At 35.6% G+C, this 16,519-nt stretch overlaps 1 protein-coding gene across 18 annotated transcripts in view; it reads left to right on the top strand.

The window, feature by feature from the left end:
• The window catches only part of SYNE1 (spectrin repeat containing nuclear envelope protein 1), a 449,600-nt gene that overhangs the window by 148,537 nt on the left and 284,544 nt on the right, over nt 1–16,519 (top strand). For all 18 annotated transcript variants that reach the window (XM_072828127.1, XM_072828137.1, XM_072828100.1 and 15 more), the window contains 11 exons: nt 1,969–2,065; nt 2,647–2,849; nt 4,720–4,884; nt 5,334–5,486; nt 6,512–6,655; nt 8,927–9,100; nt 11,525–11,683; nt 11,965–12,129; nt 13,803–13,937; nt 15,936–16,094; nt 16,300–16,508. In XM_072828127.1, coding sequence (XP_072684228.1) covers nt 1,969–2,065; nt 2,647–2,849; nt 4,720–4,884; nt 5,334–5,486; nt 6,512–6,655; nt 8,927–9,100; nt 11,525–11,683; nt 11,965–12,129; nt 13,803–13,937; nt 15,936–16,094; nt 16,300–16,508 — 1,763 coding nt within the window. The remainder of the gene's footprint in view (nt 1–1,968; nt 2,066–2,646; nt 2,850–4,719; nt 4,885–5,333; nt 5,487–6,511; nt 6,656–8,926; nt 9,101–11,524; nt 11,684–11,964; nt 12,130–13,802; nt 13,938–15,935; nt 16,095–16,299; nt 16,509–16,519) is intronic.

The raw sequence follows: 16,519 nt of genomic DNA, 5'->3' as shown, positions 1-16,519 counted from the left end.
TAAATTAATCCTATCATTATTTTAATATATACATTTGTGTTTTCTTTTGCACTCTTCTGAGAGACTGTGTAGTTAGCAGTTAGCTCATGGTAAAAAGGAGATTTAACAGCCCTCTTGCAAAAACAAAAAACAAAAAACAAAACAAAAGTCCTCCTGCTACAGTGATATTAGTAGAAAAAATAATTCATGCTACTAAATGGATTTACTTTGTGTTCAGAAAGAAAAAAAGTGCCAAAATAAATGAAACAGCTAAAAGGTAAAATGACAAATAAGATTCCTTCCTTTAAAAATTAATTGCGTAGTCTTCCTAATAGGAAAGCTCAAAAATACTTTAATGAATCCCTACAACATTTATAATATTCTTAAAATATCCTGTTTTTCCTCTTGGATCACAAATGAAACTGGAAAATAATAACAAGTTCCCTCTTGTTCATTTTCAGTTAATTTGAAAACAATTATAGCAAAAGCATACTTAATGAAATCTTTCTGTCCCATATAGGCACTATTTTTCATTCCTCTAATATTTAGAACAATTGTTTTCCCCTTAGCTTCTTGAAATTTATGCCAAAAATAAATGGAGACTATTTTTTAAACATCGACAAATATTTTTATCTCTTCAATTATCTACAGTGTCTTGCACATTAGGTGTGACTTTCCTTTTTTGATCAAAGTATTATATGCTTATTTGGCTAAATTATTCCAAATTTAAATTACAGTAAATTACTCTTTCCCTAGTTGGGGAACAGGGAGGTTAAGTGAAGAAAACATAAGGCTAAATAATTAACCAATTAATTACTTATTTTACTTACCAAAAATAATACAGCCTATTAACTTATTGAGATAAGTGTTCATCATGGACCCCTTCATTCCAGGTAACTTGCAGCTTTCTCTATTCACTATATCCAGGAAAAATAATATATAGGTAAAATGCTTTATAAACATAAAATGCTATGAAATGTGTTATGCATGTAATGTTTCTAAGTGTTATCTTGAAATATGATAAACATTTTTCAGTTAAATTAACGGATGTCTATGAAATTTTGTATGAAGCTTTATATCTGCACTCAAATATTTTGCATCTCCATATTAAGCATTTATTAGTATATTACACTGGACTTTAGCTGTTTTTTAAAGGCTAATTTTGCATTTTATAATAGAGATACTTATCAAGTATTTTAGTGGGTTCAAATTGTAGGAACTAATTATGCTATTAAAAGGAAAAGAGTCTTTGGTGATACATTGGTAACTATAATCACATTATTCTTTTTTACTTTGCTATTTTAATAGCAAGACCAATCTTTGAAACAGGAGTTATTTCATATTTCCTGGAATTAACAAAATTTACCTAAGGATTTCTTGTGTTTCTAAATTTTACAGCCCATTGGATGGTGGTGACTCTATTACATATGGGAATTACATACAGCTATAAACGTGTCTTATCCATAATTTTTATACTTGTGGATGGGATATGTGATTATTTAAAATTTTTCTACTTGTAAACACTTTTTGTACTTTTTATTTTAAGAAAAATGTGCACTATGCCATTTATTTATAGTCTAAGTTTCTCAGAGCCATTATTCACAAGAATTAATGTTCAAAGAGCAACAAAATCCCACAGCTAAGACACAGTTGGACACTAAAATGTTCGTCCAAATTTAGTGCTTTCTAAATGTTAGCCCCAGGTTGTCTGGAGAGACTGCAGTCTCTTCTGAAAACAAACCCTTTGGTGGAGGAGAAATAGAATACTTTCTCAATAGTGCTGATTTAGAATTAAAAGCATGGAATCAATTTATATTCTCAGAATAATCAGGTTATTTTATAGCAGTTGAATTAACTTGGTATTTTTTTTATAAGAATGAGGTTGATAGATTTGGGCAAAATACCCATATGCCTCTTCTGAAGAAACTGACTTTGATATTTCTACCTGTGCCTAGCGTTTGCTGTCTTCTAACCACTCCTCATTTCTAGTCTTTTATAGAAAATACCAAGTTCTTTGAACAGTATGAAGTGACATACCAGATCTTAAAACAGACAGCGGAGATGTACATCCAAGCTGACGGTTCAGGTAAAATACATGATAGAATTGATTGCAGTTAAGAGAGTTACAATTTAGAACCCACAGGTTTCTGTGTGATCAGGTCATTTTTTTTTTTCCTGCAGAATCTTTTTGTGACCATGCTATGGGCCTGAAGAACATATACTGGCTTCAGTCCCCTTCAGTTTGTGCATTGCCTGTCTAACCTGTATAATCAAACTGTGTGTGCATGTCTGTGTGTGTGATCTTCTAAAAGGGGCAAAAAAAAAAAAAAAGCATTCATGTTCTAAATTGCAATTTTCTAACCTATTTTGAATTCTGAGGATTAAATGAAAAAATAAAGTAACGAATATTATTATCAAGTAAATGAAAACTTAAGTTAGTGTGAAGACATAAGTTGAAAAATATGTTTGCTTCATTTTGTAAATATGTTTATCATATTTGGTATAACATATTCCCAGCATTAGCTGAATGAAATTCTAGCATTTCATCTGTTAATGTAATAATGTAAAGAAGAATTATAATTGCACACCAGTATATAGACCATAGAAAAAAGGCTTGGTGGATTTAAAATATAAAGTAAGAATTATAATTTGTTGTATCTGTTGTAGTGGAAGAAGCTGAGAATGTGATGAAATTCATGAATGAAACCACTGCCCAGTGGAGGAACCTCTCAGTGGAAGTTAGGAGCGTGCGGAGCATGCTTGAAGAAGTCATCGCTAACTGGGATCGATATGGCAATACGGTGGCCAGTCTTCAGGCCTGGCTGGAGGATGCTGAGAAAATGCTAAATCAGACAGAGCATGCTAAAAAGGTAAGATTGCTTCTTACCCAAGGAAAGGAGTTCACAGGAACTTAGCAGTGAGGCACCTTCAGCATAGTTCTCTGAGGAGTATTATATATTTTCAAGGATAATTCAGGATTCTTGACTTGGCCAGAAAAGTTGTGCTTTCACGTTAGCAAATTATTTTAAGCCGAGGAATATACTGCTTTATAGAAGTTATGTTAAAAGAGTTCATCTCTGATCAGTTCAGTAGTTTTGCTTTTGCATTCAAAAAAGCAGGAACCTATGGAGGGGCAGCCAATCCCAGTGGGCAGGAGAGGTCGCTATACTCACCCTAAGGTCTGTGCTTGAATGTCCCAACCTCTGTGGAATTTCTCATTTAAGAGAGGATAATGTAATACTAACTCTGTGTAATGACACACACCAGTTGGACATCTGGGTAGTCAAATATTTTCATCTCTTTAAATATTCTTTTTTGGATTTTATGAGCTTTCGGTCAGGGGTTGAAAGCAGGCAAGAGTGGGCAAGAGTGATATTTTTCCTCCAATTATAGGTGTGTATGTGTGACTTGAAGAGGTACAGTTTTACTTTAGTATCACACTAAAATATCACATAAAGTCGATTGTTTCTGTATATTTACTTCTTAGTGGGGATGATATTTTCCCAGAAAAATCAACTTATATGTAAAAGACATTAAAATGCCAGGCTCCCATTAAAAATATAGCAAATACATTAGAATTAGTGCTTGCTGTCCAAAATTCTTATGTTATTGTGTTATGCAAGTAGATGCATAATTTTTTAAATGTTTACCAGTCTCAGTTTCACATATATTAAATATTCTTGTGTAGCTAAGGATAACAAGAACCATATACCCATACAGATTTTGGCTCTGCTGATTGGACTGGCTGTGCCCTAGTAAATGTCATATGTGTTAATTTCATCCAAGGGATTATAACCACCAGAAACAGAAGTGTTCTCATCTATTTATGTGGGAAGTCCTCCCACACATGGCTTGTAAAATAGATTTTGAATTATCTTTGGTATCCTTGGTTTTTACTGTGGTGTATGTATATATGCACAAGCACACATGTATTAACTTGAAATCAGCAGAAAACCGTTTCATTGCCAACTGAGTAACCTTAAATGAATAAGAAAGGATGTTATTGTATTAAGTGTTCTTGGCCCAGATATTTAATTTAAAAATTTTTCCTTCAATGGTTTATATCCACTGTTGTTAATTACCTTCATGTACCATATTCAGATTTTAAAGTAAAAAATAATAGGTCAAAGTTTATCATTTTTACAGAAAACTGTGCATTACTCTAAAATACCATACCTTTGGGATTCCTGGGTGTCTCAGTGGTTGAGTGTCTGCCTTTCGCTCTGGGCATGATCCTGGTCCTGGAATTGAGTCTCACATAGGGCTCCCTGCGAGAAGCCTGCTTCTCCCTCTGTCTGTGCCTCTGCCTCTCTCTCTGTCTCTCATGAATAAATAGATAAAATCTTTTTAAAAATTAAAAAACACACACACCATACCTTTATATGACTCTGGCACTGGTATTTACAAGCCTAAAGACCATGTACAAGTCCTACACTTACAGAAATGCAGTTTTTCATCTGTAAAATAAGAATAACAGAAAATGGTCATAATGTTTTGTTTTGTCTTCAGCAAACAATATGACAAAAGAAATAAGCCGTTCTTATAAAAAGACACTCGCCATTTCTAGTTCCTATTTTTGAACCTCTTTACTGAAAATTGCATTTGGAAAGAGAGCTAAGATTTACCTTAAAATTTACACAAATTGGGAAGAAAAATTTTTCTCATAGTTTGGTTACTTCCATATCATTCATTAAGTTTTGATCTGTTGGTTTACAATAGTATGCATTGCTTATTGTTTAGGATTTTTTCCGAAATTTGCCTCACTGGATACAGCAGCATGCTGCCATGAATGATGCAGGCAATTTTCTAATTGAAACATGTGATGAGATGGTTTCCCGAGACCTTAAACAGCAGTTGCTATTGCTCAATGGGCGATGGAGGGAGTTGTTCATGGAAGTCAAGCAAGTATGTCTTTCAAATCTGTACATGCTCAGAACATGCATGCGTTATAGACGTGGTGATAAACAGTCTGTTTAGAGACTGTTTTATTGTTGTAGCATGAGCTTATTTAGGCAGATGTGTTTAGAACTGTTATGTTTATTTTTGGCCCTTTATTCTTTTCCCTTTGTAATAGAGGAACATTACAGAAATGTATAGTTTGATTAGGATTATATTGACATATGGAGCCTACTAATATGGAGCAACCTATGTTCGAGATCATAATTCTTTGCTTCTGTGCTCATTCCTTTTCTACTTTCACAGTATTTGGACTTATTTCAATTGTATCCCAAATAAGAATCATAAAGTGACATCTTTCTCGCCACATAACTGGAGAGTATGTTGATATATAGGCTACAGGCTCACAGAGGTTTGGTTCATTGACTTTCCATGACTTTCCTCCCTTTTCCTAACAGTATGCTCGGGCTGATGAGCTGGACAGAATGAAGAAGGAATACACAGACTGTGTCAATGCTCTGTCGGATTTTGCAATGGGAGCCCATAAGAAACTTTCCGAACCCTTAGAAGTCTCTTTTCTTAATGTCAAGCTATTAATTCAAGACTTGGAGGTGAGGGGGTTTCTGGACAACAAAGTGAAAGCCTGATCTCTTGTGAAAGGAAGATCACAGAAGTTAACTCAAATCATTGCAAAGTTTTCCTGTGTCTCTTTGGCACCAGTTGACATGTGTGCATATCCTGATTTGTATGTCAAAATTGAAAATAAAAACGCATTTAAATAAAAAAAATAAATTTGAATATGTTAAAGATATGTTTTGATCATAGAGTAACTTCAAAATAGTTTTTTAATTGAGATTTTTTTCTACAACCAAATTACAGAGGACTAGGAAAAAACCGGCAACATCTACAGAGAACACTTCTACATAAGTGCCTCTCCTATAAAGGATTTACTAAATGAATTGTGCTGTTTACATATTTTGAATACCTTGCAGCTCTCAAAAATGAAGTAGTAGAAGAATATTTGATGACACAGAAAGCTTTTCTAATACACTATTAATGAGAAAAGCAAAAAGTTGTATCTTTTTTTTTTGTAAATATAAACAATGGCTGTAAGCATGCACAAGGGAAAACATTAATGATGTAGTGATGGGATGTTGGCTCTGGTTATCACTGTGTGAGAAGACTGTAAGTAATTTAAATTTTCTTTGTCTTATTATCTCTGATTTATAAATTTTTTACAATGACAATGTGTTACTTTTTTTTAAGAAAAACTAGGTTGTATAATTGTTAAAGTCAGAGGATTTGCCCCAAATTAACATGCATTTACTTGATATAATGTTTACATACTACATTAACACATACATTTTGAAAGCGTAAAGATTACTTCAGCTTGTCTGTATGTTAACTTAAGGATTTACAGTTACTTATAAAGGAAACCTTTTGTTTATTCATATAATATTACCAATATATAATATATTAGCAATGAAGGAAAGCAATAACGGGAATCTCCAAAAACGTATTAGAAGTATAGGATTTCATACAGTACATATTGATTTTTGTCCAGACTTCTGTGGAATTCTGAAATTAAAAGGAAATGTACTATGTGTTAATTTAGTTGTTTCAATGATTCATGCAGGACATTGAGCAGAGGGTGCCTGTAATGGATGCTCAATACAAGATGATTACAAAGACTGCACACCTCATTACCAAAGAGAGTTCCCAAGAAGAAGCTAATGAAATGTTTGCAACCATGTCTGGGCTCAAAGAACAGCTAACCAAGGTGGGGAAATACTTTAATGCATGACACACTGTATAGGACTTACATTGCCTTCAGAGTGCTTTACACCTCCTCAGTCACACCCATGGGCAAATTCTTTACTTGTTAAGAGATCATGCTTTTATTTTTTTAGTGGGATTCTTCATTTAGTAATTCTGATATTTAGTAACTTTGTCATGAGTTTCAAAGCTCAAACTGTGGAGCTGATGTCAGGTATTACCTCTGTTCATTTAGGAGTAATAGCTTTATTTTAATAGAGAGCGAAGTTTCTTCTGGAGGAATAAGGAGTCAGTTAAATGTGAATAAAACAAATGAGGGGAGAAAAGGAAGAGGAGGGAAGAGGAAGAAAACAGATATTTAAATGAGAAAGAATTCCCAAATGCCTTTAATTGAGGTGGATTTGACATCTGTCTGCTCTAAGGTTATTTATGCTATTTTCTGCCTGCATAGCCATGAAGCAGTGGAAATTCTGCTCTTTTCAGCTTATGGAGCTCACCTTAGATTCAAGATATATACATTTGTACCACTTCTGTACAGAGAACTCCATGAACATCAAGCACTAGCCATAGACTTTTCTGTTCTATTGATGAACTTTCCTCAAGAACTCTGTAATTGGGATTTGTTATCTACCTGAAGTTGAATTTTATAAAGATTGTATTGTTTGCAATTGGGTAATTCATTTCTGATAGAAGAAAGGAGTGACTATATAAATGAGGAAAATTTTGTAATGAAGAATTGAGAAACAGAGGAAAAGAAATCAGAGAAACCTGTTATTTAGGAGAGAAAAAGCAGAAAGAGAATAACCTATGTAAAATCAGTAGTGGAAAATTAATGAAAAGAGGAATAAATAAGATAGGTGAAAATAGGAAGAATCACGGTCTTGAAAAAAAGAGAAAACTTCATTTGCTAAACTGGTATAAATTAGAATGTTAATTGCTAATTCTTTTTATTTTAATATTCAAGTGAAGATTATTTATAAAGATTGGGTGCAATTCAAAGTCAGCATTATCGATTTGATAATCTTCAAGGTTTCAGAGCCATAGCTTGGGCTTGCACATCTTAGCCTAGGCCAAGTTTAATAATTTAAACTGTGTAGGGCAATCTCTGAGAAAGCAAATTCTACCTTGTAAAGACATCTAAGTTGTTCTGTTTTTTTTTTTAAAACTACTATGTCAATTGTAGCATCTTAGTAAGTTTTCAGCTGTATTTGGGAAATATTTCTAAAGCACACTTGATGTTTATGCATGTTAGCAGATTCTTTTCATTTTGTTCAGAGTCATTTTATCAGAGCCTTGTAGCAGATTAGTAGCTTTCTTTTGGTGAACTTATCCTTCAGGTAGGTATCCGACAGTGTAAAAATATTTATAATTTAAGAAAAGAGAATAGTCAACTAACAAGTACTCAGTTTCCTTTCCTTGGTTCCCAAAAGTATGAATAATATTTTGGGAGCAATTCTAAGTAAAATGAGTGGGAACAGGAAATTCTTAGAGAATTGCCTGGTCCTGGATTCCAACATAAAGGTGATAAGGCAGAAATTTTACAGATCCCTTGATCCCCAGGAGTGTATGGCCTCAGCATTAAGATAAAGAATACAAGTGTATTAAGTTATAGCATTTTTTTAAACAACAAATTTCAAATGAAGGGGCTGATCAATTCAGACTAGGAAAATATCCTCTGGCATGGGACGGGGGGACCTTTGTAAATAAATTGGTAGGTGACTTGTGCACTTGAGATGAAGAAGATAATAGGGAGAGCAGCAAAGCATGGAACTGAGGGATGTAGGGAAGCACAAGGCCTGTCTGGGAAGAATGAGTCAGCAAAGCTATAGGTTGGTCTTGAGGTAAGGGTTCAAGTAGCAGAGACCTTGAAAATAAAGTTGGGAGGTTAGTCTAGATAATGTAATTCATGACTATCTCAGGTCAGATTTTGAGGACGAAGTGAAGATAACTGCATAGTCTATAAATTGGAATTTGATGCCATCTGGCTTACTAACAGCATCATTTAAAAGAGAAAGTGCTATCCATTTGGATAATTTGGGTAAGTATTCATGGGAAAACTCTGTAACATATATTTGTCTCAGTGATATAGTAGTATTGTTTTTTATATCAAAATTTAACAATACATAGGGAATATCATTAAATAAATATCTTTGGAGATCTGTAAAGCCTGTTGACAATATCACTGAAGAAAATGTTTCTGAGGGCTGTGAAGAGTGTTCTGCGTTTGTGGTAGTTAGTGGCCTTTAATTGAATTTTTGTCTCTGTATTTTTAAAGGTCAAGGACTGTTACTCTCCACTCCTTTATGAGTCTCAGCAGTTGTTGATACCATTGGAAGAATTAGAAAAGCAGATGACATTCTTTTATGACTCAGTTGGGAAAATCAATGAAATTTTAACAGTTCTTGAGCATGAGGCACAATCTAGTGCTGTTTTTAAACAGAAACAACAGGTAAGGAAAAGTCCCCTTGAGGAGACATAGTTATTTTAAAGCATGTGTAGTAAGGCTGAGTGGTGCTTATAGTAGTAGAAATTCAGTTAGGACAGGAAGCATTTTTCTAGAATAGCACCAGCATCTTGGGGTACCTGGATGACTCAGTCAGTTAAGTGTCTGCCTGTGGCTCAAGTCATGATCCTGGGGTCCTGGGATGGAGCCCTGCATCGGGCTCCCCACTGAGCGGGGAGTCTGGTTCTACCTTTCCCTATGTCTCTCCCTGCTGGTTGTGCTCTCTCTCTCTCTCAAATAAATAAATAAAATCTTTAAAAAAGTGGAATAGCACTGGCATCTCAGAACAAAAATATCTGTCCAAAGATGAAAACCCTGCCACTAAAGATAAAATAAAAATTTTATCTATTTATCTATATAAATTTGTGTATAGATAACATTTTTATAAATAAACTTTAAATTTTAGATATTTAGATATGTATAAAAGCAAATTGTGGCATTCCATTTCTATCCAGTGTCTATAATCTGTGTCTTATGAGATCTTTTCTTTGCCTCTAAGATTAAGTCTCATTATACAATCATAAAATTCTGGAAATGTGTTTGGAGTGATAATCATTTTTCTTTGCCTCATTTTTAGTAAGCAGATCTCTATGCAGAACAGCTTCCCACTCTTGGAGTTAATTGACTTGTTTAAGTAGTTTGTTATAAATGACCCTTTCTATCAGAGGAGCGTGAAACTTAATGGGCAGAAGGTTTACCACCTCATTCACTGAAGTAGATTCCTAGAAGGAAGGCAGCATCAGTTCATAGAAAGAGCAGAGAGTATCTGAAGTGAGTCAGGTCTTCAGATCTTAGATCTGATATAACAAATTACAAAGTCTTGATTAGCTTTTGTTTCTTCACCTTAAAATGCAAGTGATAATACCTAAGTTGAGAGCTTATTGTGGAGATGACATTATATGTTCTATAATGTAACTAGCAAATAGTGGCACATAATATGTACTCAATAACTGGTAGCAATTATTATCATGATTAATTATTATTGATTGTAAGTCCACAATGATTGTATCACCAAACCCTGTTCTAGTAGGTTCTCATCATATTGGATAAAGATTGTCTTTCCCTTTGAGTCATAGGGCCATTTCTCATATTCTCAAATTGCTATAAATTGCTATCAAAGAATCCTTCCACGGTTAAGATAACATTTGATATTTTAGTAATAATATATTAATAATATTTAATAATATCTTTCTTTCTTTTTTTAAAAAAAGATTTTATTTATTTATTCGTGAGAGACAGAGAGAGAGAGAGAGAGAGAGAGAGAGGCAGAGACATAGGCAGAAGGAGAAGCAGACTCCATGCAGGGAGCCTGATGCAGGACTTGATCCCAGGACTCCAGGATCACAACCAGGGCCAAAGGCAGGTGCTAAACCCCTGAGCCACCCAGGGATCCCCTAATAATATCTTTCTAACATACATTACTCTTTTTGGTCCTAAATCTTCAAAAGGAAAAAGTATGTCCTTACTCCCTTTTGCCAACACAAAACAACAACAACAAAAACCTTGGTCTTAATATTTGCATCTAGATTACCAAAGCTGGTATCCAAATGAGCAGTTTGAAATACTTTTCCAAAGCAGTTGAGGATGTTGAAATACAAAAAGTGTGGCTTCAAGTCAAAAAATGACTATTGGCCTTTGGCTGGGCTAAATAATTTCTATGCTCTTAACTGCAGAAATCACTACAAAGCCAGGTTACTAAGCAGAGGTGGAAGAGACCCAGAGGCCTGGGTCAGCATGGTTCCTCATTCTGTGAATGTGTGACAACTGCAAGTCCTCCCACACCCACCAGTTTGCTGCCCTTTTGTGGTTAGGATCTGAGGTCCACCATTCTGTTAATGAGTTTGACAGCTAATGAATGTTAGGAATTCAATGTTGAAAAAAAAAAAAAGGAATTCAATGTTGTACATTTTGAGACACACAAATAATATATAATTTGCTGCAGCTCTCTCAGTAAAGTATAATGTGCATTGGTATTAAATTTATTTAGTCAGATTAAAACCTAATATGTTGATTTTGTAATTGTTCTCTCAATAAACGATAGGGCTATGAGTTGGACACACACAGGCAAATAACAATTTTATGCCCCTTCGTTTTCTTAATGTTAATAACACAGGCATGAAATAAAAAAAAATCTCAAAAAACTCAATGTGACATTTAAATGCCTTATATAAAAAGCACTGACTTAAGTGATTGCTTAAAATTGAGCTCTTCTGAAAAGAAACACTTCTCTGTACTTTTGATTTTACTTACAGCTGGCTAAAAGCCTAAAAGCTATATAATGTTGTTCTTTTTGTTTTGTAATGGTTACTCTCTTTCCTTCTCTTTCTCACCATTTTAAATACTATTGTTGTGGGCTTCCTTTCCCTGTAGGAACTGTCAGCTTGTCAAGAAAGCTGTAAGAAAACCATGACACAAATTGAGAAAGGCAGTCAAAATGTTCAAAAGTTCATGACCTTGAGCAGTGTGTTAAAGCATTTTGATCAGACAAAGCTGCACAGACAGATTGCAGATGCCCATGGTGCTTTCCAGGTAAGCTTTGTCCCTGCTATAGAGACATGAGAAGAATGAGGACATATAATCATCATGTTTCATGCTCTCCCTCTAGCTAAATGCCTTGCCTGCTGAGGTTTGGAACCAATCATTGTACTTCTTCTTTTTCTAATATTCATTAATGTCAAAAGGAGTTGATTACTCTCATAATGAAATTTATTCCTTCCACATGTTTTTTAAAGAAACAACACTCTTTAATAAAATGATGTTCTCAATAACGAGAAAGCAGCATTACATTGGGGTTATTTTTTTAAATCAAGAATATGATGAAGAAAATTGGAGACTGGAAGAAACATGTGGAAACCAATAGTCGTTTGATGAAGAAATTTGAGGAGTCTCGAGCAGAGTTGGAGAAGGTGCTGCGGATAGCTCAGGAGGGCTTGGAAGAAAAGGGAAATCCAGAAGACCTCCTGAGGAGACATACCGTGAGTTTGTCCCTCATGGCATACCTGACCTGAGGACACAGACAAGTGTGTCTTGGGTGAAAAATTAAAAGTGTTGTGTTCTAATAGGTTTTTGAGGCAATGAGTAGAAGAAATGAGTTAGGAAGACAGAAACATTTTAGGTTATGAGACCCAAAAATTGGCGGCAGCAAAAAGAACTTCCAAGAGCAGTTGATGAGTTGCATTTATAATTGGCCATTCTTAAGCGGCTAAAGTAGTGGAGAGTTACAGGATACATAATTCAGACTCTCCAAATTACTATTCATTATTTAGCTGAGAAATTCTTATATAACCAACACACTCTTTTTAAGAGATAACTCTAGGTGGATGTCTAAGTTCTTGTGCTCATTTCATGAACCTGCCATATCAAAGTGTGAACACCGTGTCATTTGAAGTTTGATAGCTGATCCACAACTTGTCCTATTGTGAAGCCATATTCCTGTTAATCATCTCATTTAAGTCATACCAGTATTGAAAATGTTAGTAATCTCTTAAATTCTGAATGGAGAGGATGGGCCCTCTTAAAACATGTATTTTGAGTTATTCTTCCTGAAATTTCAGTGAATATTAGTATAAACCATACTATCAAAGGATGACTGCTGTGTATTTGTGATGTAGCTGACTGACCTTGGGGTTGATGTATATGGCCACTCAACATCTCCTTCCACTGATTCATTTGCTATAGTATGGCACTTTCTGTTTTGAACCACTGTTGTTTCAGAATATCTCTACATGTGTACCCTGTGTGAGAGTTAGTCTGCACAGAGATGCACGCATGCTGTATTCATCTGTTTGGTCTGCCTTAAAAATATGCACAGACTGGGTGGCTTAAGCAACAGGCATTTATTTCTTCACAGTTCTAGAGATTATAGATCTGAGATCAGAATACTAGCATGATTGGTTTTGGTGAGGACTCTCTTCCTGTCTCATGACTGCTCACTTTCTCACTGTGTTTTCATAAGGCAGAGATAAATAGAGAGCAAGATCTTTGCTGTCTCTTATTATAAGGGCACTAATTCCATCATGAGGGACCCACCCACATGACCTCATCTAACCTAATTACCCCAAAGGCTTCATCTCCAAATATCATCACATTAGGGGTTAGGGATTCAACATATAAATTTGGACAGATGGTGGGGCAGGGGGGAAGGGAAGCACAATTCCATCCATAGTGTATGGGGGGTCGTGTGTATTTGTCTGAATATGGAAATGGCTCACAGTGAAGCAGCAGGGCCTGAAACACACTCCAGTTAAGGTATGAGGAACTGTAAGGCTAAATGCTAGCTTCTGTTCAGCTCTTCTGACCTTACCGCTCACTTAGAGGAATGAAAACTCTGTTACTATGGAATCAAGGTTTTGGGCCCCTTGGTCTTCCAGAATATTCTACCAAATTTGAAAACTGCACATTTTTTTTTCTAGAAAATGAAAAACACTAGTTGAATTTCAGATGTGGTGGTTTCTGACTCATAACTATAGATAATTATAGTTCATTCCTGAAAAAAAAAAAAAAAAAAGAGTAGTTGCCAGGAAGGTTTGAAGAGGGCAACAGCTGGCTAAGGGGCTTGTGTAGAGGCATGACTGTTTAACTCTATAGTGTCTGATGCTGCCTTTTTCTCTGCCCAACACTCTGAACCACTTCCCCCTCTTCCTGCCAGGAGTTCTTCAGCCAGCTGGACCAGAGAGTGCTCAATGCTTTCCTGAAAGCTTGTGATGAGCTCACCGACATTCTCCCTGAGCAGGAACAGCAGGGCCTACAGGAAGCTGTTAGAAAGCTCCACAAACAGTGGAAGGTGAGTCAGGGCATAATGGGAGCACACACATAAGTAGGGGTCATACGTGTTGGGGGGGTAGCATGAGGGTGATAAGGTTCAATTGTAAGAGAAATGTAGAAATTCATGGAAAGTCACGACAGGAACTTCTCCCATTTAAAGAGCCAAACTTGAATAAAGCAGTGATAAAATATGATATGATTTTTTTTTTAGTAGCATCCATTTTATCATGTTACTTAAGAATGCTCTTTTGCTTTTCTTGAGTATTTTTTTGGGGGGAGGTAGGAATGACAAGGGCATTTTACTTATTTGGCAACATTTAGTAAACAATTCTCATCTAAGGAAATTATGTCAGATTTTACTAACATTTCGCTGTTTACAAGGATTTTGCCATCTGGTTTAGATTGTTATGATTTAAAAAATATATATAAAATGAATATTTGTTGGTTAGGGACTCAGTGATGAACAAGCACAATCCATTTCTCCAAAGAGCTTAGAGTCCAGCAGGGGAGATAATTAGTTGCAGATAATGAAAATATAATATCTAATAAGTCCCCCAAAAGTGTAAGTAATACTTATGAAAGCTTTGGAAGAGAGAAGTGGGCCCCCTGGGAGAATGGGAAAGGAGTGACTCAAGCAACTAGTTTTGAGCTAGGAATTTAAAGAAGAAGCAGAGATCTGGAAGTGGGCGGGAGGGGGAAATGACAGAAACTGGAAGAGGGACAGCAGGAGAGCACGTGAGCGGGGGACAGAGGGAATCACTTGGCTTGTCCAACTTGAGTGCCCCAGACTGAGCTTGTCACAAGGAAGCCGACTCTAGAATCTGCTTGCCAGGGGAGCAGCTACAGTACAATGGAGACAACCAGAAGGCTGTCTTCCTCAAGGCAGGCTATGCTAACGGCAGGTTAACAAGTGCTACCACAAGGTAATAGTGAGTGGCAAACGTCATGTGTATTGTATGAAGAAGTCGCAGGGTCTGGAAGATAGGCAGCTAAAACCCTCTCCATCAGCTTTTGTATTTTTTTTTCTAGATTTTTTTTACTCATCTCAGTAACATAGGCTAAAAAATCAGCCCTATGCTTAGGAAAAAACACCGTTAAGGACATATTTTGTTTACTTGCTAAATATGAAAATTAAAAAGAGATTCCTAAAGAAACCCCAGCTTGTTAAGGTGTCTTTAAAGCTTAACATATCATAAATATATTATGGAATAGAGATTCTAATTGAAAGCTGTATTTATTTTACACACACACACACACATTAAGCTCTCTAGGATATAATCTGTTCTAGTCTTTTAATAGCTGGAAATCATTTCTTATCAGTTATTTTAGTATTTTATTTTAAAAGTAACCTTTGAAATGGCTAAGGATACAGGCTGGCTAAAATTAACCAATTGTAGGATGGAAGGTAATGATGTAGCTTATGCTTATATCAAAAAAGATCATAAAACATTTCATGAGCTCAGCTCAAATTTGCCTGCTGCTAGCTTGTTTTCTTGTAGGATGCTCTAAGGATAAAGGACCAGGCAGGTGGTCAAAACCGTGGGCTGCTTGATCCTGGCTTTTTTGCTAATAAAGTTTTCTCTTTGCCTTTTGTATAGTGAGTATAATATATGTTCTTCCTGCCTCAGAGGATCATTGACAAAATTTAAAAGGACATGTATCGAGGAGAGTATGTGGAATCAGTGCATCATTTAAATTCAGATTCAAATGTAGCTTTTCTACTTATCCCTGAGCCTCAATGGTCTAATCTGTAAAATAGGAGTATTGATACTGTGTCAGGCTATAGTAAAAATTAAATAGAATAATTCCTGTGAAAAATCTGGCCCTGCAGGCTGAAAGGATTCATTTCAGGCCTAATATTTGGAAAAGTACAAAGCAGCAAGCAGCCAGGTGCAGACAATAGTGATTTAATCACATTGCCCCTAAAGGGAATATTTTATGGGTTTTACCCCTCTCATTGAAAATGTATATAGTCAGGAATGGTATCATATTTTTTAAATCTTCCTATGGAATGTAGGATCTTCAAGGAGAAGCCCCATATCATTTGCTTCATCTGAAGATTGATGTGGAGAAGAATAGATTCTTAGCTTCTGTAGAAGAATGCAGGACTGAGCTGGATCGAGAGACCAAGCTGGTGCCCCAGGAAGGCAGTGAAAAGATTATTAAAGAACACAGGGTATGTCTCATGCACCCCAAGTGCAGGCATGCAAAGTCATATTTGTTACCTAAAAGATATATAACCGATACTTTGGTTTGAGTCTGAAAACACTAAATAGCTTAATTATCTTTTATACTAGTCAACTAAATGGAATCATCTATGAAAATATGGAACTATTGAATGGATTCTCACAGGGATTATATAAACATTTATTGCTCATTAGATTTTCTTCAGTGACAAAGGTCCTCATCATGTTTGTGAGAAAAGGTTACAGCTTATTGAAGAACTGTGTCTGAAGCTCCCAGGCCGGGACCCAGTAAGGAACACACCTGAAACCTGTCACGTGACTCTCAAAGAGCTCAGAGCTGCCATTGATACCACCTATATGAAGCTCGTGGAGGACCCAGACAAGTGGAAGGACTATACTAGCAGGTACTTGTAGA

The sequence above is a fragment of the Canis lupus genome, chromosome 1, assembly GCF_048164855.1.
Source record: "Canis lupus baileyi chromosome 1, mCanLup2.hap1, whole genome shotgun sequence".
Classification (NCBI taxonomy): domain Eukaryota; kingdom Metazoa; phylum Chordata; class Mammalia; order Carnivora; family Canidae; genus Canis; species Canis lupus.
Note: the sequence above shows the minus strand (reverse complement) of the source record. Positions and strands in the feature narration are given on the sequence as shown.